General features: G+C 45.0%; 1 protein-coding gene across 3 annotated transcripts in view; it reads left to right on the top strand.

The window, feature by feature from the left end:
- LOC141095821 (CTD small phosphatase-like protein) overlaps positions 1 to 23,575 on the top strand; it is a 52,541-nt gene that overhangs the window by 24,525 nt on the left and 4,441 nt on the right. For 2 of the 3 annotated variants that reach the window (XM_073582162.1, XM_073582161.1), the window contains 4 exons: positions 1,978 to 2,079; positions 2,394 to 2,450; positions 7,466 to 7,558; positions 10,789 to 10,974. In XM_073582162.1, coding sequence (XP_073438263.1) covers positions 1,978 to 2,079; positions 2,394 to 2,450; positions 7,466 to 7,558; positions 10,789 to 10,974 — 438 coding nt within the window. Of the gene's footprint in view, positions 1 to 1,977; positions 2,080 to 2,393; positions 2,451 to 7,465; positions 7,559 to 7,725; positions 7,756 to 8,694; positions 8,770 to 10,788; positions 10,975 to 23,575 lie in introns of those variants that run through there. The other variant, XM_073582163.1, reaches the window with a different exon arrangement.

The raw sequence follows: 23,575 nt of genomic DNA, 5'->3' as shown, positions 1-23,575 counted from the left end.
GTCAGCCATGTTTCTGTGAGGCCAAGGAAGGCAAGATTGTGAGAGAGAAAGAGGTCATGAATCACATGGAGAAAATTGCAGATGGAGCGGGAATTCCAAAGTGCTCCCGAGAGAGGGAGCAGGGGGTTGGGTGTCAATGGCACAGGTTTTAAGTTGGAAAGATTGCGGTAGTTCTTATTAGATAGGGAGCGGTGGGAAGGGGAAGTAATGGGGGGTATGAGCTGTGGGGATCCAGGATTGGGAGATATGTCGCCAGCAGAGAAAGGGAGAGCAGGTGGGAGAAGGAGAGTGGGCAGCTTGTTTTATGTTTCATTCGGACAGATTTGAGGTTGAGGAGCAGTTCAGCAGAGGAGGTCAGGTGGGGAGGAAAGAGGGAAGGCGAGATGATTATTTGGTTAGAGGGTGCTGGGGTTTGGGGATAGCGAAGGAGAGTGAGGATTAAAGGAGCAAACACTGTGAGGGCATATGTAAACATGGTGAAGAAATAAGGTTAAAAGAAAGGCTAAGGGCCCCGTCACACATAGCGACGCACCAGTGATCCCGACAACGATATCAACGTGTCAGGATCTCTGGTGTGTCGCTACATGATCGCTGGTGAGCTGTCACACAGGCAGCTTCACCAACGATCAGCACCAGCAACGCCGAGCGCGCGCATCGCTGTGTATGTTAGTTACCAGCGCGCTGATGCATGGAGCTGGTAACTAAGGTACACCGTGTTTCTAAGCGCCACGTGCTGCTTAGAAACCCTGAGTTTACCTTAGTTACCAGCGCGCTGGTCTCCCGCCTGTCACACGCAGCAATGTGTGCTGGCCAGTGGGAGACCAGCGATCAAAAAAATGTCCAGGCCATTCCAGGACGATCAGCGATACCCGGCAGGGGGGGCGGTCGCTGGTCAGTGTCACACACCGAGATCTCGCTGGTAAGATCGCTATGTGTGACGGGGGTTTTACTCAGCAGACATACCAAAAAGAGACAGGTACCTAGTGTGGGGTCCTGACTCCAGCCGAGACTAACTGCCGTAGTAATAACTGCATCTTCACTATACTTTTGCTGCAGTGATACTTATGCTGCAGGGAGACACACGTGCCTGACCCGCACATGTGCCCCCCTAGGAGGCATATGAATATATAGGACTGAGTAGAGGATCAGGTGAGAGGGATTGTGTGAACTGATTTGGTATAAATTACCAATTGCCTAGCACACCAGGGGAGGTTAGACAATCAAAGGCACAGGGCCTGGCTACAGCCATATGCTAGTAACACCATGCTCCTGATAGCATCTCTACTGGCCCCAACATGGCTATATAAGTATTGAGTTCAATGCAACAAAGGAATTTAGCAAACATTCAGTAGGCACTGCTATATACCATTACATGAAATGTTGCAGTAGATGACAGCAAACGGGGATTGTAGCAGTAAATTAAAAAATAATAATGTCCACTTCATGTGTTCTGCAGTTCAGGATGTGTCTGGAGCACTTTCTTCAGCTGTGTTATGGGATACGTTTGTGGTAACACCCCAATAATCTGTCACCTGTCCAGGGGGCCGCACTGATGAAGGGCAATAACCCGAAACACTGCACCTGCAAATTGAGATTCTGATTGGGCTTTTACTCTAAGTCCTCCTGCAAGGCTCGTTAATGGGTCGATAGTGACTTGTAGGACTGCCGCTTCCAGCAGGAGGCGCTATAGAGTGCCAGTCTTCTTCCTCTCTGAAGAGGCAATTTACACACAGAAAAACAAGTGCAGGTTTCCCAGAAGCGACGGTTCGGAGCGCCTTCTGCTGGACACTCTGCTAATGACAGATGATTTCTATTTAAAGGGGCCATGTTGGGAATATCAGATGCTGGATTCCAGAATCAGACAGAGGGGGTCATATAATACGTATTTGGTGGCTTGTATATGGAGATGATATGTTGTATGTGACCGCCTCCTTTTTAATTCTCTGTCCTGCATTTTCTGCTTTATTTTCCATCTAGCCACCTACAAAATACCTCCTCCCAGAGCTGAAAGCGTGTGATTCTGGAAAGAAGTGTGTGGTCATCGACCTGGATGAGACCCTGGTGCACAGTTCATTTAAGGTATTGTTGGGTCTCTTCCACGTGCTGCCCCTGTCTGCCGCTCATCATACGTATCCCCCCACCCGTTGTTAAACGCCTCTGTCACATTCTGGAAGAAAAGTTCTTGTTTTTTTTGTTGTTTTTTTTTTATATTTGTGTATTTTTTGTAATGTATTTTCTTGCTGGTTATCCCTAACCTGTCTGATGACTCCCATTCTGAATTCTGTGTCTATCATGTTTTCATAAGCAGCAAAATCCTCTCAAAAGAAGAAAATAAATTCTTTTTTCATATTTCCCTATAATTGGGTGTGTTTTTCCTTTTTTGTTCCTTGCAGCCAATTAATAACGCTGACTTTATTGTCCCAGTTGAAATCGATGGAACGATACATCAGGTAAGGTCACCAAAGAGGTCAGTCCCGCCCACGAGGTCTCTGATGCTCCTCCCATGAGGTCCTGTAGCGGAGTACTAATCTACTAAAACTAAACAGCATATATATATTATTTTTTTTTTTTATTTACAATTTTTATGGCGCTTTTCCTTGTAATTGATATAATCCATTATGAGTTTTTAGTTTCTGTTATTATCGTTAGTATCTCGTGTTATCTTCAGTTTATTGATCAGACGTCAAATCAAGAGGTTGAAAACGTGGAGTGAAGATGGCTCCTGGATCGTCCGGTGACGTGGGCTTCAGCCTGGTTCAAGTAATCCAGGATAGGCTGTTTACACTGTGCCGGGCCTATCCTCGATTACTTGCATTAGGAGGAAGCCAAGTCGTCCATCTGAAGACCCCTCGTCAGCCATGTGGGACACCCATGATGCCTTGCAGTGTAATATATAAGCAATTGCGGTTTCAAGAACCCCTAAAAAAAAAAAAAAAATATATATATATTTTTTTGTTAATCCTTTTTTTTTGTATTTAAAGCGTTTAAATTACTCAATTTTTCCAAATGTAATTGGCGACATAAAAAAATAACCTATTTGACACTGCTTCATGCAAAATAATAAAATATCTGTATCTGGTAAAAAAAAAAAAATACTGAAATTTGAGTTAACTTACTGTTCCCCAAAATTGCATAAATATATCAGAAAGTCGTACGCGCACCAAAATGGTCATAGAAACTACAACTTACTGTGCAAAACAAAGCAAATAAAAATCACGCCCCGATCCAGGTGTCATCCAAAAACTAAAAAGGTGAAAAGAAAATAAAAATGGCTCCAAGGAGCTAAATGTGTTAATTCTTCTATTTTTGTTTTCGGTTAGTTATAGTGGTTTGAAAAAACCTCTATATTGTAATCCGAACGCTGCTAACTTATTCTTATTATTCAGTTGATTTCCGCAATTAATGCGGCCCGAACCGCTACACGCACAGACTTCCGTTGAGGTGTCGTTTCGAAGCCAGCGTCCACGAGAGGTGTGCTAAGTATTTTTCGTGTCAATCGGATTTGTAGTTTTTGCGCAATTTGCATTTGAAATTTTTTTTTCCCGTCATTGGAATGCATTGTCTCAATGCTTTTCAATGGGAAAATGTTGCCACAGGGAAAACGTGCCCTGAGGCGATTGAAATGGCAGTTAAGCTCATTAATATGCGCAGGCACACCCAGTTACTATGCCAACGCCTACGAACGTCACGTGACCTCTCCAGGACACAGTTTCTAGCAGATAATATCAGCTCTTAAAGCGAAACCCACAGCACAAATGCAAATCTAGCTTCATCACATGACGCATGCCCCTGAGAGAGAATGTGCGCCAAAGTGGATTTAGAAGCCCAGTGGGCAAAACTAGCTCTTAAAGGGCCGACGCGCCAAAGTGATTCTTAAAGGGCTGGCGCGCCAAATCGAAAGCTGAGTGACCCCAGGCTCCACATTGGACCCCGCCCACCACAGTGGACCCTGAGGGGCCCCGCCCACCACAGTGGACCCTGAGGGGCCCCGCCCACCACAGTGGACCCTGAGGGGCCCCGCCCACCACAGTGGACCCTGAGGGGCCCCGCCCACCACAGTGGACCCTGAGGGGCCCCGCCCACCACAGTGGACCCTGAGGGGCCCCGCCCACCACAGTGGACCCTGAGGGGCCCCGCCCACCACAGTGGACCCTGAGGGGCCCCGCCCACCACAGTGGACCCTGAGGGGCCCCGCCCACCACAGTGGACCCTGAGGGGCCCCGCCCACCACAGTGGACCCTGAGGGGCCCCGCCCACCACAGTGGACCCTGAGGGTTTTTTCACAAAAAAAATACTTCAGGTTCAATTTTTTTTATTTTACCAAGGGTAACAGGAGAAATTGGACTGCAAAAGTTATTGTGCAATTTGTCCTGAGTACGCTGATACCTGATATGTGGGGGGGAACCACTGTTTCGGCGCATGGCAGAGCTCAGAAGGGAAGGAGCGCCGTTTGACTTTTTCAATGCAAAATTGGCTGGAATTCATATTGGACGCCGTGTCACATTTGGAGAGCCCCTGATGTACCTAAACAATGGAAACCCCCCACAAGTGACTCCATTTTGGAAACTAGACCCCCCCAAGGAACTTATCTAGATGTGTGGTGAGAACTTTGAACCAACAAGGGCTTCACAGAAGTTTATAACGTACAGCGGTACAATTAAAAAATCATATTTTTTCCACAAAAATGATCTTTTCACCCCCAATTTTTATTTTCCCAAGGGTAACAGGACCCTAAAAGTTATTGTGCAATTTGTCCTGAGTACGCTGATACCCCACATGTGGGTGTAAACGACTATTTGGGCGCATGGCAGAGCTCAGAAGGGAAGCAGCGCCATTTGACGTTTTTGGCTGGAATTGAGATCAGACACCATGTCGCGATTGGAAAACCCCTGATGTACCAAAACAGTGGAAACCACACACAAATGACACCGTTTTGGAAACTAGACCCCCCCCCCAAGGAACTTATCTAGATGTGTGGTGAGCACTTTGAACCCCCCAGTGCTTCACAGAAGTTTATAACGCCCGGGCGTGAAAATAAAAAAATCGTATTTTTTGCACAAACATGATCTTTTAGTCACCAATTTTTTTATTTTCCCAAGGGTACCAGGAGAAATTGGACCCCAAAAGTTGTTGTCCAATTTGTCTTGAGTACGCTGATACCTCATATGTGGGAGAAAACTACTGTATGGGCACACATCGGGGCTCGGAAGGGAAGCAGTGACGTTTTGGAATGCAGACATTGATGGAATGGTCTGCGGGTGTCATGTTGCTTTTGGAGAGCCCCTGATGTACCTAAACAGTGGAAACCCCCCACAAGTGACCCCATTTTGGAAACTAGACCCCATAAGGAACTTATCTAGATGTGTGGTGAGAACTTGGAACCCACAAGGGCTTCACAGAAGTTTATAACGCCCAGGTGTGAAAATTAAAAAAAAAACATTTTTTTCCACAAGCATGATATTTTTGCCCCCAATTTTTTATTTTCCTAAGGGTAGCAGGAGGAATTGGACCCCAAAAGTTGTTTTGCAATTTGTCCTGAGTTGGCTGATACCCTACATGTGGGGGTAAAACACTGTTTGGGCGAATGGCAGAGCTTGGAAGGGAAGGAGCACCATTTGACTTTTTCAACGCAGAATTGGCTGGAATTGAGATCAGACGCCATGTTGCATTTGGAGAGCCCCTGATGTGCCCAAACAGTGGAAACCCCCAATTCTAACTCCAACCCTAACCCCAACACACCCCTAACCCTAATCTCAACCCTAACCCTAGCCCTAACCCTAATCTCAGCCCTAACCCTAATGGGAAAATGGAAATAAATACATTTTTTTAATTTTATTATTTTTCCCTAACTAAGGGGGTGATAACGGGGGGTTTGATTTACTATTTATGGCGGTTTTTATATTTGGGGGCTGTCACACGCTAAAAGACGCTTTTTATTGTAAAAATAGTTTTTGCATCACCACATATTGAGAGCTATAATTTTTCCGTATTTTGACCCACCGAGTCATGTGAGGTCTTATTCTTTGCGGGACGAGTTGACGTTTTTATTGATATCATTTTCGGGCACGTGACATCTTTTGATCGCTTTTTATTCCGATTTTTAGGAAGCAGAATAAACAAAAACCAGCGTTTCATGAATTTCTTTTGGGGGGGTGCGTTTACACCGTTCCGCGTGCAGTAAAATAGATAAAGCGGTTTTATTCTTCGGGTCAGTACGATTACAGCGAAACCTCATTTAGGTCGTTTTTTTATGTTTTGTCGGTTTTATGAATTTTATATAAAAAATAATTATTTTTGCATCGCTTTATTCTGCGAACTATAATTTTTTTATTTTTTCGCTGATGATGCTGTGTGGCGGCTCGTTTTTTGCAGGACAAGATGACGTTTTCAGCGGTACCATGGATATTTATATGCGTCTTTTTGATCGCACGTTATTACACTTTTTGTTTGGCGGTATGATAATACATAATTATTTTTGCTTCGTTTTTTATTTTTTAAGGAGTTCACTAAAGGGGTTAACTAATGGGACAGTTTTATAGGGCGGGTCGTTACGGACGCGGCGATACCAAATATTTGTACTTTTTATTTTTTTTTATTTCCAAAAAATGAATTTATTAGGGGATATTTTTTTTTTTTTTTTTTTTTTTTAATTTAGCGATTATTTAAAAAATTTCACTTTTTTTTTTATTTTATTACATTGTCCCAGGTGGGACATCACTGTCCTGTGACAGATTGCTGATCTGTCACATCACAGATCACTGTGACAGATCAGTCACAGGCAGTGTGCAGGTTTCCTCCTTGCCTGCGCTTTGCAGGCACTGAGGAAGTCAGCTTCCTGCAGGCCCCCGAAGGCCCCCGTCGCCATCTTGGATCCGGGGACCTGCAGGGAGCAGGGAAAGAGCCCCCCCGCAGCAGCGCTGCACATTGCGCTGCTGTGGGGGGCTCAGGGAAGCACGGAGGGAGCCCCCTCCCTGCCGATGCTTCCCTTTAACCCCCGGTACACCGCGATCGTGTTTGATCGCGGTGTGCAAGGGGTTAACGTGTCGGGGGCGGTCCGTGACCGCCCCTGACACATTGTGCCGGGTGTCAGCTGTGATAATCAGCTGACACCCAGCCGCGATCAGCGGCGCTCACCACGTGGGCGCCGCTGATCGCTGTGACGTACTATCCCGTCTCTGGGGATGAAGTCCCAGGGCACATGGACGGGATAGTACGTCTAATGGCAGAAAGGGGTTAAAGGGGCAGCCCGGGCACCATTTCAAAGCACTATCTGTACTTCCTTCAGGAAATACACATCTAGTTTTTATTTGTTATTAATGTTTATTTTATTTGTTTCTTTGTTACAAATTAGAAATAGACCCTGCTTTTTCCACGTTTTCTTTAACGTTTGAAATAATGTATTTTTAACTTTTTTTTTGCTCAGTTGTTTTTCACGTGCCTATTTTATTTTTGTACTCTTTCTTAGGTTTACGTCTTAAAGAGGCCGCACGTGGACGAGTTTCTTCAGAAGATGGGCGAGCTGTTTGAGTGTGTCCTGTTCACAGCCAGCTTGGCCAAGGTGACTTCAGCTTCTTGCCCCCTCCTCATGCCTCCTCTTACCCATTTTTGTACTTTTTTGTTTTGTTTTGGTTTTTTTTCGTTTATATCTATAAAGGGAGTGAATTGTATTTTTCAGAAATTGTCTTACGTTTCTCCCTTTTCTTCCTTGCTTCTTTTGTCCACCAGTGTGTCTTTGTGCTTTCTGCTAGTTTGTGGGTAAGTGTCCCCCCCCCCCCCCCCCACACCCCGACCACCACTGCCACCCCCCACCTCATGGTAACGACCCCACATATGAGCTCCGCTCATAATGTACCTTCCATGAACAGCTCATGAAGCCGTGCGTAGCAAGTTACCATGGTTAAAGTAGCGCCCCCTACTGCAGTGCCTCCTCCTGCCACATGAGCAGGTCGCCGTCTTTGGTCGCCTGCGGGAAGGGGAGCGATGGGTAGTCTGCCGTGTACGGTGTTAGTATTATCGCATGCCATCTCCTGAGCCCCCGCCGCCATTAGCAGCGCATTAGTTGCTTGTAATTAGTGCAGTAGTTTTTTTTTTTTTTTTTTTTTCTGTAACTTATACTTGTTCCCGTGCAGAGGGCGTTCATGAACAGTGTGATTATTAAGTCCTTGAGTCGTCTGAGCCCTGGAAAAGTTGGGTGCGAACCAATATGGCTTCCATTACCCCTTTAACGACCAGGCTCATTTGAGCCTTAGTGGCGCCCAATATTCTCTTGATATTGTTGGATAGAGCTTTTAAAAAAATACAGCACCTTTAGGCTGTGTTCATACACAGCGGGTTTTTTTTCGCGTTTTTCCCACGGATTTACCAAAAACTCTGCGGGAAAAACGCAAAAAAGAAGCTTCCCATTCATTTTAATGCATTTTGCACTTTTTGTGCATATTGATGCATTTTTTTACCGCGAAAAAAAAAACGCTTCACGGTAAAAAAAAAAACGCTGCATGCTCATTAATTTCGCGGTAAATTCCACATTTCTGGCTATTTTCTGTGTGTCTGGGGACGCACAAAAAAAATTGCGGAAAAAAACGCGCGTTTTCTGGGATGGAGTCCTGTTTTTATGCAGAAATTTTCTGCATACATGTGCACATAGCCTTACTGTTTACTAAATTTGAGATATGAACACTTTTCTTTAATTTACAGTTTATTGCCATGGAGACCGTCCACCGCCACTCTCTAGCTTGTAAGCACTGCGCTGAAGCTGGCCGTCATTAGGAGGTAAGCTTTACGCGCTCTGGCGATCCCGGCTACCTTGAGAGCAGCGCTTACAAACTCTATAGAAAAGAGCCTGTGAGCACTACACATGTTCTGCTGTCTTGGCAGCAATGGTCGGTCTCTAAGGCAATGATATCACTGGTGTCGAATTGGATGATAAATGGCCGCAATACCAGGCATAAACTGTGAATTAGAGAGGCGCTTTTTGGGAGGGGGAAAGGTTGGTTTAACCCTTACTTTTAATCTCTTACCTTCCCTTACATGGAGACCTTGTTATAGTGTTCATAAATGTTTCGCGATCGTACAGGATGGATGGCTGACCCACGTCCCGGCCACATGTTGAATGCTCTAAGGATTGAAGACTCTAACTGCGCCACTTTTTTTTTTTCCTTATCTGTTTGGACACAATAAAATGTCGCTCCGCTACACATAAAAGTGAAGTTAATCTAATGAAGACCGTGTTCACACAAAGGCTTTTGACACCTTTTTTTCTAGTGGAAACGGCTGCAGAAAAGTGTTTTCTTTCTCTTGTGGGAATGTTTCAAGTTTTTTGTTTCCTGTTGCAGCTTTGAAAAGTTTCGGAAAACTTTTTTTTTTTTTTTTTTTTTTTTTTTTCTGAAGCATTTTTTGCAGCCTTTTTGGTTAACCAGTGCTCAGTTTGGAGCAGATTCCATTCAGATGTGCACTTTTTTTTTTTTTCTCCGCACCAGAAGAAAAAAAAAAAACTACAAAATCTGCAAGGTGAAATTCCCATTTTAATTTTTGGAAGATAGCAGACGTGCTGTCTTTCTTTTTTTTTTTTTGGGGGGGGGGGTCTCTTTCTTTTTCCCATACAAACACTTTTACCATTTTTTACAGCTGGGAGTTTGTCACAGTTGTATCCGATGTTCTGTGATACAGTTTTGCCTGCTCTGATACATTGTAGCTCGCGGTACTATTGCCGATAGAACACTGACCTGATTAGTCACCGGCATAAAGCAGAGGTTTGGAATAAGTTTTTCCGCCCTTCTATTCGTGTGTTTTTTTGTTGTAAACCTCTTGTAGTGGCTGGAACGCCTGGTTTTATATTGTGATATATTGTATAAATGATATTTCTAGTTGTGTCTTTTAATAACGCTGAATCTCCACAAGGAATAAAGATGGCTACGTTACCTTAAGGTGTAATACGTCCCAGCGAGAGAACTACAACTTCCAGCAGTCACAAAGTATGGGGGCGCCGGATAATCCTACATATCTGGAGCCCCCTCAGCCTATCATGTGACCTCTATCCCAGTTATTAAAATGTTGCCTTGTACTGCACACCTCTGTTGTTCCTCCTGGGAATATAAACAGTGGGGTGTTACCGGTCGGTGGGGGAAAGGTTAATACTGTCAGCACTAATTGGACTTTGCAGGGACACTTTCTCGCACCCTCACGACTGCCTGTAGGCAGCTGATTCTTAAATTTCCATGAGGAATAATATGGAGATGGCACAATGTAAAGTTGTGTTTAAAAAAGTAAAAAAAAAAAAAAAAAACCTAAAATTGATGCTCCCATAGACTCAGTAAATCCCTGCATTCCCCATATAATAGCATTTTTATTTTTAGACCACTACATTGTGTCCGTCCTCTGTTATTCCTCCAGGAAATCTAGGAATAAATGGACTCCAGGTGTTATGAGTAACATGGCGTGTCCCTGCACAGTCCGGTGAACGCTGACCCTATAGGACCCCCATCTGGTAACGCCCAATTGTCAATGTATTTCCAGGAGGAGCAGCAGTTTCTCCCGGTCCCCTTTAGGGGCTGGATGCCTTATTTTCGGCAGTTGCATTAAACAATTCTGCTTTTCCTTGTTGCGTCATACAAGATGTCATAATTGTGCAGAGGTTTTATGGAGGAGTCTTCTCGTCCCAGCGGAGAACATCTCCATTCCTGGCGGGAAGTGGCTGATAATAGAGGACAGCAGTCTGCAGAGAAGGCGCAGTCCTACGCTCCTTTTTGATAATTTATTTCCTTTTTTCTTTCCACCTCTCCTCTCGTTCAGTACGCCGACCCGGTGGCCGACCTGCTGGACCCATGGGGCGTCTTTAAGGCTCGGCTCTTCAGAGAATCCTGCGTGTTCCACCGAGGAAACTACGTGAAAGACTTGAGCCGTCTGGGAAGAGAACTGAGTAAAGTCATCATTGTGGACAACTCGCCGGCATCGTATATCTTCCATCCCGAAAATGCGGTAAGAGCAGCTGGTGGCATGGGGCGGACCAGTGTAATCGAGACATGGAGGAGAATAGGGGCGGGTGGGCGGACCACCACACACTGCTCTGACCTATAGTATCGGGGGGGGGGGGGGGAGGGTGGCGGACCAGTGTAATGGAGACATGGAGGAGAATAGGGGCGGGTGGGCGGACCACCACACACTCCTCTCTGACCTATAGTATCGGGGGGGGGGTGGCAGACCAGTGTAATCGAGGCATGGAGGAGAATAGGGGCGGTTGGGCGGACCACCACAGACTGCCCTCTGACCTATAGTATCGGGGGGGGGGGGTGGCGGACCAGTGTAATCGAGGCATGGAGGAGAAAATAGGGGCGGGTGGGCAGACCACCACACTGCTCTCTGACCTATAGTATCGGGGGGGGGGGGACCAGTGTAATCGAGACATGGAGGAGAATAGGGGCGGTTGGGCGGACCACCACAGACTGCCCTCTGACCTATAGTATCGGGGGGGATGGCGTACCAGTGTAATCGAGGCATGGAGAAGAATAGGGGAGGTTGGGCGGACCACCACACACTGCTCTCTGACCTATAGTATCGGGGGGGGGTGGCGGACCAGTGTAATCGAGACATGGAGGAGAATAGGGGCGGGTGGGCGGACCACCACACACTGCTTTCTGACCTATAGTATCGGAGGGGGAGGGTGGCGGGGTGGCGGACCAGTGTAATGGAGACATGGAGGAGAATAGGGGCAGGTGGGCGGACCACCACACACTGCTCTTTGACCTATAGTATTGGGGGGGAGGGTGGCAGACCAGTGTAATCGAGACATGGAGGAGAATAGGGGCGGGTGGGCGGACCACCACACACTGCTTTCTGACCTATAGTATCGGGGGGGAGGGTGGCGGACCAGTGTAATTGAGGCATGGAGGAGAATAGGGGCGCGTGGGCAGACCACCACACACTCGTCTCTGACCTATAGTATCGGGGGTGGGGGGGACGGACCAGTGTAATCGAGACATGGAGGAGAATAGGGGCGGGTGGGCGGACCACCACACTGCTCTCTGATCTATAGTATCGGGGGGGGGGACCAGTGTAAACGAGACATGGAGGAGAATAGGGGCGGGTGGGTGGACCACCACAGATTGCCCTCTGACCTATAGTATCGGGGGGGGGGGGGGGTGGCGGACCAGTGTAATCGAGGCATGGAGAATAGGGGCGGACCACCAAACTTCTCTCTGACCTATAGTATCGGGGCGTGGCGGACCAGTGTAATCGAGGCATGGAGGAGAATAGGGGCGGGTGGGCGGACCACCACATTGCTCTCTGACCTATATTATCGGGGTGGGGGAACCAGTGTAATCGTGGCATGGAGGAGAATAGGGGCGGACCACCACATTGTTCTCTGACCTATAGTATCGGGGGGTGGCGGACCAGTGTAATGGAGGAGAATAGGGGCGGGTGGGCGTACCACCAGACACTGCTCTCTGACCTATAGTATTCGGGGGGTAGTGGAGCGTAGGAAGGCAAATCAACTTTTACAAACTCTTGTTAACTAAAATAAATTAGTTTATTAAAAAAGAAATGTGGCTAACGAGGCAAGTGAATCAGGAGGCAGCAGATAGGCTTAGTAGGGCAGAGGAAGAAATGATAGTTAGACCCAATGCCGACACCCAAAACGCATTAAAAGAAGCACAAGAGGAAGTAAATAAGTTATACCTACAAGGGATAGATAAGAAAAGGGCATTCCAAAAAGCATTGTTCTATGAAGAGGGGGAAAAGGTGGGACATTTATTATCAGTGATTACTGCAGCACAGAAAAAACCCTCACAAATATATGAAATTGTCACTAAAGATGGGGCAGTCCATAAGGATACCACCGGGATATTGGAGTGTTTTAAGGAATATTATGTTGAACTGTATACCTCGGAATTGAGGGCCTCGGATCTGGAGATGGATAGATATTTACAAGAGATAGAGCTACCTAAGTTAGATGATATTGATAAACAAAACTTGGAAGAATTATTTACTGTGGAAGAGGTAGAGAAGGCTATCCTATCATTAACAAATGACAGGTCACCTGGATCTGACGGGATCCCAGGAGAAGTGTACAAAGAATTAATAGAAATTGTAGCACCCAAACTTAAGCACGTACTTGAGGTGGCAGTAGAGAAAGGGATATTGCCAGGATCTATGAGGGAGGCTGTAATCGTGGTGATTCCTAAGGAAGGGAAGGATGCCTCATCCGTAGAATCCTATAGACCAATATCGTTATTGACATCAGATGTTAAAATACTAGCCAAAATGTTGGCGATAAGAATGTCTAGAGTTGTCCCCAAATTGAAACATCCAGACCAATCAGGGTTCTTACAAAATAGATCCACCGCCATTAATCTGCGAAGACTTTTTTTGAATATTCAAATTCCAGCAGATAATAGGGGGGAAAGGGTGGTGGTCTCACTGGATGCACGAAAGGCATTTGATAGGGTAGAGTGGAAGTATTTATGGGCAGTACTGAAATGTATGGGATTTGGGCATAGATTTATCTCCTGGGTTAAGTTACTGTATGTAGACCCGAAAGGATATATTAGGATTAATGGGGAGACTTCGGAGGCATTTGGGTTGTTCAGAGGAACTCGTCAGGGATGTCCATTGTCACCGTTATTGTTTGCTGTAGCGATGGAACCGTTAGCGATTAAAATTCGTAACTCCAAAGAAATACAAGGCTTTAGATATGGGGAATGGGACGAAAAGATCGCCCTATACGCGGATGATATACTCCTTTTCTTAAAAGACGGCGGAGAAGCACTGACTGAGGTCATGGGCCTTATAGGGAAATTTGGATACTTTTCCGGATTGAGAATTAATTGGGACAAGTCATGTATCATGGGGATTGATAGAGAGCTGGGAGATCAAGATGTGGGGGGGGGGGGTAGTTAGACACTTGAAAGTAGTTAAGGAATTTAAATACCTCGGAATATGGGTATCTATGCCTATATCTAGATTTCTCGAACTAAACTTGGACCCATTACTAGTTAAATTTAAAGTTAAGATGACAGCGTGGTGTAAGCTAGTACTATCAATAGTGGGGAGGACAAATCTAATTAAAATGATTCTGATGCCTCAGTTGATGTACGTCCTCCATAATGCCCCGGTTTGGATTCCCAAGAAAAAATTTTACAAAATTAATACCATTTTTAGAGAATTGATTTGGGGGAAAAAACAAGCAAAAATTAAATTGGAAATACTGCAAAGGGGGAAGGAAGAGGGTGGGTTGGCGGCGCCAAATCCATGGATATACTTTGTGGCAACGCAGGGGCAGCACTTTAGGGGTTGGCGAGAGGAGGGGAACTTGAGCGTTATGGGGAGAGTTTTGGCCCAACTGTCCAACAAGAGAACATTGGTACAGAGTCTAGAAGCAGGAAACTTTGGGAGATTAGGGAAGGACATGCCCACATTTGGACTAATGCACAAAATATGGCAACATATCAAAATTCTTAGAAGAGTTGAGGAATTGACGACATACACCCCTATCTGGGATAATGTGAACCTTTCTGAACTATACAAACTGAAGGACTTTATTGATTGGGAGAGGAGAGGTTTGCAATATGTGTGGCAACTATTGGAGGGGTCTGAGATCAAGTCTTTTACTGTTTTGAAAGAAGAGTTTGGACTCCCATGTAGTGGGGAATTTCGATATTTTGGTCTCAGGCATGCATTTCAAGCGCAGAAACAGATAATGAATATGACGGTGCAGAGGGATGTGGTATTGGACTATGTGTGTGCGTCCGGGGGTACGAGAGGTGTTATATCTACCATCTATAGAGATTTATTATATTCTTACTTGACTGGGTTTCCTCTAACAGTAAAATCTAAATGGGAGAGAGAAGTGGGGGAAATAGTAGATGATACATGGGAGTCTATTTTAGAGTATATACCTAAACTCTCTTTGAGTGAGCCAGGTAGGATATCGCAAATATATATTGTACATAGAACATATAAGACTCCAGAACTTATGAGGAAAATGGGCTTGAGGGATAATGCGGAGTGTCCAAGATGTGGGTATGAACCTGCGGGAATGCTCCATATGCTTTGGTCTTGTCCAAGACTTTCATTATACTGGGAGGAGGTTATAGGGCTTGTTGAGAAGATATACCGATGTGATATAGGAAGGGACCCAGTAACGTCTGTGTTGGGGTATGTGGAGGAGGTGTCGGTGGGGAATGCCTATAAGTCCATCATAGCAAAACTCTTATATATTGCCCGTAAGCTGACAGCTCAAAAATGGATCGATGCTGAACCCCCAACGACTGGGGAGTTTGTTATCCGTGTGAATAACGTAATCCGATTGGAGGAGAGAATTTATAGACGGCGACATACGGAAGCTCACTTTGAAAAACTCTGGGCCATGTGGTTACAGTGGAGACAATCACATTGAGAAAGTCTGTATTGCAGTTGGGAAGGGGGGGGGAGGGAGGAGGTCGGGTTAGGTTATCTTTTCTTTTTATGACGGGGAGGAAATTGAATGTCGTGTATTCTTCTATATGCAATGAAGATGATTTGAAAGCTTTGCTTGAATGTAATTATAACGACATTTGAATATAATAAAAATCTTTGGTTTAAAAAAAAAAGAAATGTGGCTAAACAGTAACGGGCATGACGTTACTAATGGAGGTAGCCACCTGTGTGTCGTAGCCGCTGCTGCTCAATGACCGCTCCTGCCGGAGACTCGGCTGCTCCCTGTCAGCAGAGCAGCGGTTTCTTTTCCTGGGCTGCCGGTGTCATGCTGACTGACCGCTGACTTCTCCCATTTGGGCAGCGAGGAGCCGGCTGCCAATCACAATGACCCAGTACTCCCGCCATGTCAACAGGGAAAGAAAATGCCGCTCTGCTGATGTGACGTCTGCAGACGTTTGTGACCGCTATGTGCTGTCAGAGACAGGCAACTGGCAGGTGGGTAACAGCTACCCGCCAAGATAGTGCTTGGGCACTTTTTTTTTTTTTTTTTTTTTTTTAAAGTCCAGAATATCTCTCTTAATAGTTTATTTAAATGTATATTTGAAAGATAAAAAAAAAATGTTGGGTTTTTTTTTGTCCCTTCAATTTTCCATATTAAAATCTGAAAAGGGGGAAACATTTTCACATGGCAACTTGGCCTTTTACTAGACTCATACTTCCTATACAATCTCATTATCATCATGGGGAGGATTACAATGAAAGGTAACATCTCCACATGCAGTGGAGAACCCAGGATCCACTATTTGTATTTAGTGATGTCTCTAATCGCCTCCTCCTCCTGTACAATGACAGATAACACCTCTATATACAGTAGATAACACAGGATCCACCATTCACAATAGATGTCACATCTCACCTCCTCCTCCTGTACAATGACAGATAACACCTCTATATACAGTAGATAACACAGGATCCACCATTCACAGTAGGTATGTCTCAGCTCACCTCCTCTTCCTGTACAATAGTAACATAGTTATTAAGGTTGAAGGGAGACTTTAAGTCCATCTAGTTCACCCCATATCCTATCCTAACTTGCCCTAACATGTTGATCTAGAGGAAGGCAAAAAAAAAAACCCATGTGGCAAACAGCAAGCTTCACATTGGGGAAAAAAGTTCCTTCCCGACTCTTCATCCGGCAATCAGACTAGCTCCCTGGATCAACACAATATCAAGGAAACTAGTGTATATACCCTGTAATATTATACTTTTCAAGAAAGGCATCCAGTCCCTTCTTAAATTTTAGTAGGGAATCACTCATTACAACATCATATGGCAGAGAGTTCCATAGTCTCACTGCTCTTACAGTAAAGAATCCGAGTCTGTGATTATGCTTAAACCTTCTTTCCTCCAGACGTAGAGGATGCCCCCTTGTCCCTGTCCCAGGTCTAAGAGTAAAAAGATCATTAGAAAGGTCTTTGTATTGTCACCGCATATATTTATACATTGTAATAAGATCACCCTTAAGCCTTCGATTTTCCAAACTAAATAACCCCAAGTGTAATAACCTGTCTTGGTATTGCAGACCCCCTAGTTCCCTAATAACCTTGGTCGCTCTTCTCTGCACCCGCTCCAGTTCAGCTATGTCTTTCTTATACACTGGAGACCAGAACTGTACACAGTATTCTAAGTGTGGTCGCACTAGTGACTTGTATAGAGGTAAAATTATGTTCTCCTCATGAGCCTCTATGTCTCTTTTAATGCATCCCATTATTTTATTTGCCTTTGCAGCAGCTGCCTGACTCTGGCCACTAAATGTGAGTTTGTCGTCCACCCATACTCCCAGGTCTTTTTCAGTGACTGTTTTGCCCAGTGTTTTACAATTAAGCATATAATTATACATCTTGTTTGATCTACCTTACTTTTATCCCCATTAAAGCTCATTTGCCATTTATCAGCCCAAGTTTCTAGTTTACATAAATCCTCCAGTAATATAAAATTGTCCTCCTCTGTATTGATTACCCTGCAGAGTTTAGTGTCATCTGCAAATATTGAAATTCTACTCTCTATGCCCCCCAAAAGGTCATTAATAAATGTTAAAAAGAAGCGGGCCCAATACTGACCCCTGTGGTACCCCACTGCTAACCGTGACACAGTGCGAGTGCGCTCCATTAATAACCACCCTTTGTTTCCTATCCCTGAGCCAGCTCTTAACCCACTTACACATATTTTCCCCTATCCCCATTGTTCTCATTTTATGTATCAACCTTTTGTGTGGCACAGTATCAAAAGCTTTTGAAAAGTCCATGTACACCACGTCCACTGCATTCCCTTGGTCCAGTCCGGAACTTACCTCTTCATAAAAGCTTATCAGATTAGTCTGACAGGAACCGTCCCTTGTAAACCCATGTTGATATTGGGTCATGAGGTTCTTCTTCTACAGATACTCCAGTATAGTATCTCTTAGAAAACCCTCCAGGATTTTACCCACAGTTATCAATGACTGATAACACCTCTACACTGTGTTCCAAATTATTATGCAAAAAATATTTCCTCATATTTTCTCTAAATTACCTATATGAATTGCAGTCATTGTTATTTTCCAGTCATCTAATATTCTAGTATAATTGCAATGTTTTTGAACAAACTGCCTATGAAAACAGTATATTTTTAAAAATAAGAAACACTCAAAATACATGTTCCAAATTATTATGCACAGCAGAGTTTTCAACCTTTTTAGTTTTATTTTGAACAAAAAAATGGTGAATTGTGGAATGATAAGCATTATCAGCTTATTACAAAATGAAATCAAACAGTTTTCAAGTCAAAACTTTCTTCTCGGTGATGTTACATTTGCACATAGGACCCTTGTTGGAAAGAAGCTTCTGAACTCTCTCGTCCATTGAATTTGTCAGTTTTTGGATGGTTTGTGCTCCCATTGTTTTGCCTGTGGACAGAATCCCCTCCCAGAGCTGTTGCTTAGATGTGAGCTGCCTCCCGCCATCATAGACACTCCTTGTGATGATGCTCCAGAGGTTCTCAATGGGGTTGAGGTCAGGGGAAGATGGTGGCCACACCATAAGTTTGTCCTCTTTTATGCCCATAGCAGCCAGAAATGCAGATGTGTTATTTGCAGCATCAGACGGTGCATTATCAGGCATGACAATGATCTTGCTTCGGAAAGCACGGTTCTTCCTCTTGAACCATGGCAGGAAGTGCTGTTCTAGAAACTCCACATAGATTATGGAGTTCATCTTTACCCCTTCAGGGATCCTAAAGGGGCCAACAATCTCTCTCCCCATGATTCCAGCCCAAAACATTACTCCACCTCCTCCTTGTTGGCGCCTTAGCCGTGTTTTCATGGGGCGTCCATCAACCAGCCATCCTCCACTCCATCCATCTGGACCATCGAGCGTTGCACGGCACTCATCAGTCTTCATGTCTCGTTTGGCCACTGGAGTCGTTTCTGCTTGTGTGCAGTGGATAGAGGTGGTGGACAGGACGGCTTACGCACAGCTGCAAACCTCTGAAGGACCCTGCATCTTGTTGTTCGGGGGACGTTGGAGGCACCAGCAGCTTCAAAAACTTGTCTACTGCTATGACAAGACATTTTTGCAGCTGCTCTTTTAACCTGACGCAATTGCCTGTTGGAAAGAGTCCTCAATGTTTCCTTATCAGCACGCACACGTGTGTGCTGGGAATCAGCGACATACTTCTTGATTGTGCGATGATCACGATGAAGTGTCTTGGCAATGTTGATTGTAGTCATGCCTTCACCTAAATACTCCACAATTTGTTGCTTCTCAGCAGCCGACACATCCTTTTTCTTTCCCATTTTGGCAAAAAATGTCGGCTGCTTAATAATGTGGAACAGCCTCCTTCAGTAGTCTTGCCTTTATTTGGACACACCTGCCAAACTAATGTGCACAGGTATCTGCAATTGCTTTCAGTGATATAAAGAGTCCTGACACACATCACCATCAATTAGTGTAAAGGACTAACAAAAAAATTCTAACCTTATCACTCCTAAACTCTTTTTGCATAATAATTTGGAACACAGTTTATATGCAGTAGATAATACAGGATCCACCATTTACAATAGGTGATATCACAGCTCACCTCCTCCCCCTCCTGTACAATGACTGATAACAACTCTATATACAGTAGATAACACAGGATCCACTATTCACAATAGGTGATGTCACAGCGCACCTCTTTCTCCTCCTGTACAATGATTGAGAACAACTTTACATACAGTAGACAACACAGGATCCACCATTCACAATAGATTTCACAGCTCCCCTCCAACTCTTGTACCACCATAGACAGCATATTCCAGCTGCTCACCGGGATATACTGTTTTGCTGGTTGTCCGCTGTATTTGGCGGAGGTTTGCGCCTTTTTATTCAATGCTAAGTTGTTCAGTCTTTTAAGAGGGGGCGGTAAGCACACAAGGTAATAATGCAGAGCAGCCTGAAATCACGCCCCCGAGGATCCTGTGTGCCACACCCCTTGTAAAGAGCATAAAAACTTTACATCCACAAGAAAAATAAAATGAAATAGTCAGGGGAGCAGCGGGAACAAAATCGGAGCAAAACCTGGTGGCTTTTGTCCCGGTGACAGGTCTTTATGTATCAATAAAAAAAAAAAATGACACAGGATAGGATAGGATTTGTCAGCATGGGAGGCACCAAAAAAATTATTATATTGTATAAAGTTGTGTGAGGTTGAGGAAAGAAAAATTATATAACACATATTTTACAACAGGGCTATGTTGTTACTATTAATCATTTTTGCTGCTATTACCATTAGCGTTTCTACCACTTTTATTAATGGTTTTATTTTTTTATACTATTTTTACTAATACACAAATAAAAAGCATAACATTTGTGTTTTTTCTGCTATTGCATAATTCTTTTTACTATATTTTATTGCTATTTATACTATTTTTTATTAGTACAAATTATATATTTCTTAGATATTTTTACAACTAATATATTATTGCTACATTTGCAGAATTTTTTATTACTAATTTTACGTGATTTTAATAAAGATATAATTTTTACCTTTTTTTAAACTGTTTTTAGTAGTACTAATTCACTGTTAAACTGTACAAGTAGCAACATTATATATTACTAATATTTCTGTATTTTACTATTTAGACAATTTTTAATAGTACTGATTACTGGTATATTCCGTATTTTATCATTTTTATTATTATTGCTATTTATACTGTTACTAAGATATATATATATATGTGTGTGTGTGTGTGTATTTGTATGATTTAACTTTATATTACACTAGCTGAAGAGCCCGGCGCTGCCCGGACACAGTAACTAACTACGGTTAGTTATAACAAATTATAATGAAAATATATATATATATAATCTCTCTCTGAGTGCATAGCCACATTCACTATAATATCCCACATCATCCCATCACAGCCGCCGGACTACTACCCCTAATATCCCACATCATCCCGTCAGCCAGAGCTACCGGACTACTACCCCTAATATCCCACATCATCCCGTCAGCCAGAGCCACCGGACTACTACCCCTAATATCCCACATCATCCCGTCAGCCAGAGCTACCGGACTACTACCCCTAATATCCCACATCATCCCGTCAGCCAGAGCTACCGGACTACTACCCCTAATATCCCACATCATCCCATCAGCCAGAGCCACCGGACTACTACCCCTAATATCCCACATCATCCCGTCAGCCAGAGCTACCGGACTACTACCACTAATATCCCACATCGTCCGGTCAGCCAGAGCCACCGGACTACTACCACTAGTATCCCACATCATCGCCTCAGCCAGAGCCACCGGACTACTACCCCTAATATCCCACATCATCCCGTCAGCCAGAGCCACCGGGCTACTACCCCTAATATCCCACATCATCCCGTCAGCCAGTGCTACTGTACTACTACCACTAATATCCCACATCATCCCGTCAGCCAGAGCCATCGGACTACTACCACTAATATCCCACATCATTCCGTCAGCCAGAGCCATCGGACTACTACCCCTAATATCCCACATCATCCCGTCAGCCAGAGCCACCGGACTACTACCCCTAATATCCCACATCATCCCGTCAGCCAGTGCTACTGTACTACTACCACTAATATCCCACATCATCCCGTCAGCCAGAGCCATCGGACTACTACCCCTAATATCCCACATCATCCCGTCAGCCAGAGCCATCGGACTACTACCCCTAATATCCCACATCATCCCGTCAGCCAGAGCCACCGGACTACTACCCCTAATATCCCACATCATCCCGTCAGCCAGTGCTACTGTACTACTACCACTAATATCCCACATCATCCCGTCAGCCAGAGCCATCGGACTACTACCCCTAATATCCCACATCATCCCGTCAGCCAGAGCCATCGGACTACTACCACTAATATCCCACATTATCCCGTCAGCCAGAGCCACCGGACTACTACCCCTAATATCCCACATCATCCCGTCAGCCAGAGCCATCGGACTACTACCCCTAATATCCCACATCATCCCGTCAGCCAGAGCCATCGGACTACTACCCCTAATATCCCACATCATCCCGTCAGCCAGAGCCACCGGACTACTACCCCTAATATCCCACATCATCCCGTCAGTCAGAGCCATCGGACTACTACCCCTAATATCCCACATCATCCCGTCAGCCAGAGCCACCGGACTACTACCCCTAATATCCCACATCATCCCGTCAGCCAGTGCTACTGTACTACTACCACTAATATCCCACATCATCCCGTCAGCCAGAGCCATCGGACTACTACCCCTAATATCCCACATCATCCCGTCAGCCAGAGCCATCGGACTACTACCACTAATATCCCACATTATCCCGTCAGCCAGAGCCACCGGACTACTACCCCTAATATCCCACATCATCCCATCAGCCAGAGCCACCGGACTACTACCCCTAATATCCCACATCATCCCGTCAGCCAGAGCCATCGGACTACTACCCCTAATATCCCACATCATCCCGTCAGCCAGAGCCATCGGACTACTACCCCTAATATCCCACATCATCCCGTCAGCCAGAGCCACCGGACTACTACCCCTAATATCCCACATCATCCCGTCAGTCAGAGCCATCGGACTACTACTCCTAATATCTCACATCATCCCGTCAGCCAGAGCCACCGGACTACTACCCCTAATATCCCACATCATCCCGTCAGTCAGAATCACCGGACTACTACCCCTAATATCCCACATCATCCCGTCAGCCAGAGCCACCGGACTACTACCCCTAATATCCCACATCATCACGTCAGCCAGAGCCACCGGACTACTACCCCTAATATCCCACATCATCCCGTCAGCCAAAGCCACCAGACTACTACCCCTAATATCCCACATCATCCCGTCAGCCAGAGCCACCGGACTACTACCCCTAATATCCCACATCATCCCATCAGTCACAGCTACCGGACTACTACCACTAATATCCCACATCATCCCGTCAGCCAGAGCCACCGGACTACTACCCCTAATATCCCACATCATCCCATCAGCCAGAGCCACCGGACTACTACCCCTAATATCCCACATCATCCCATCAGTCACAGCTACCGGACTACTACCACTAATATCCCACATCATCCCGTCAGCCAGAGCCACCGGACTACTACCCCTAATATCCCACATCATCCCATCAGCCAGAGCCACCGGACTACTACCCCTAATATCCCACATCATCCCATCAGTCATAGCTACCGGACTACTACCACTAATATCCCACATCATCCCATCAGCCAGAGCCACCGGACTACTACACCTAGTATCCCACATCCAAACTTCCATACCGGTTATCCATTTAAGAGGGAAGATGTGCCTATGGGATGGAGGATGTGTGATGGGGATTTGGGCACGGAGGGGGGATTCATTTCTGTCATGTGCTATTTGCTCCTTTCTAGGGGCAGACAATGGCTGGGAGCTTATGTTCCCGGGGATAGTAGATCTCTCCCACCATGGCAGTGTCTGCTGAGGTGTTGTCATGGAGTGAGAAAACTATTGTTAATAGCAACCAATCACAGCTCAGCTTCTTTGCTTAGTGATTGGTGGCAAGGAAAACTGTTGCTCATAGCAACCAATTACAGCTCAGCTTCTTTTAAACAGCTCTGGTGAAATG

This window comes from Dendrobates tinctorius, unplaced genomic scaffold (genome assembly GCF_039654945.1).
Source record: "Dendrobates tinctorius isolate UK_male_01 unplaced genomic scaffold, ASM3965494v1 ptg000070l, whole genome shotgun sequence".
NCBI lineage: Eukaryota > Metazoa > Chordata > Amphibia > Anura > Dendrobatidae > Dendrobates > Dendrobates tinctorius.
Note: the sequence above shows the minus strand (reverse complement) of the source record. Positions and strands in the feature narration are given on the sequence as shown.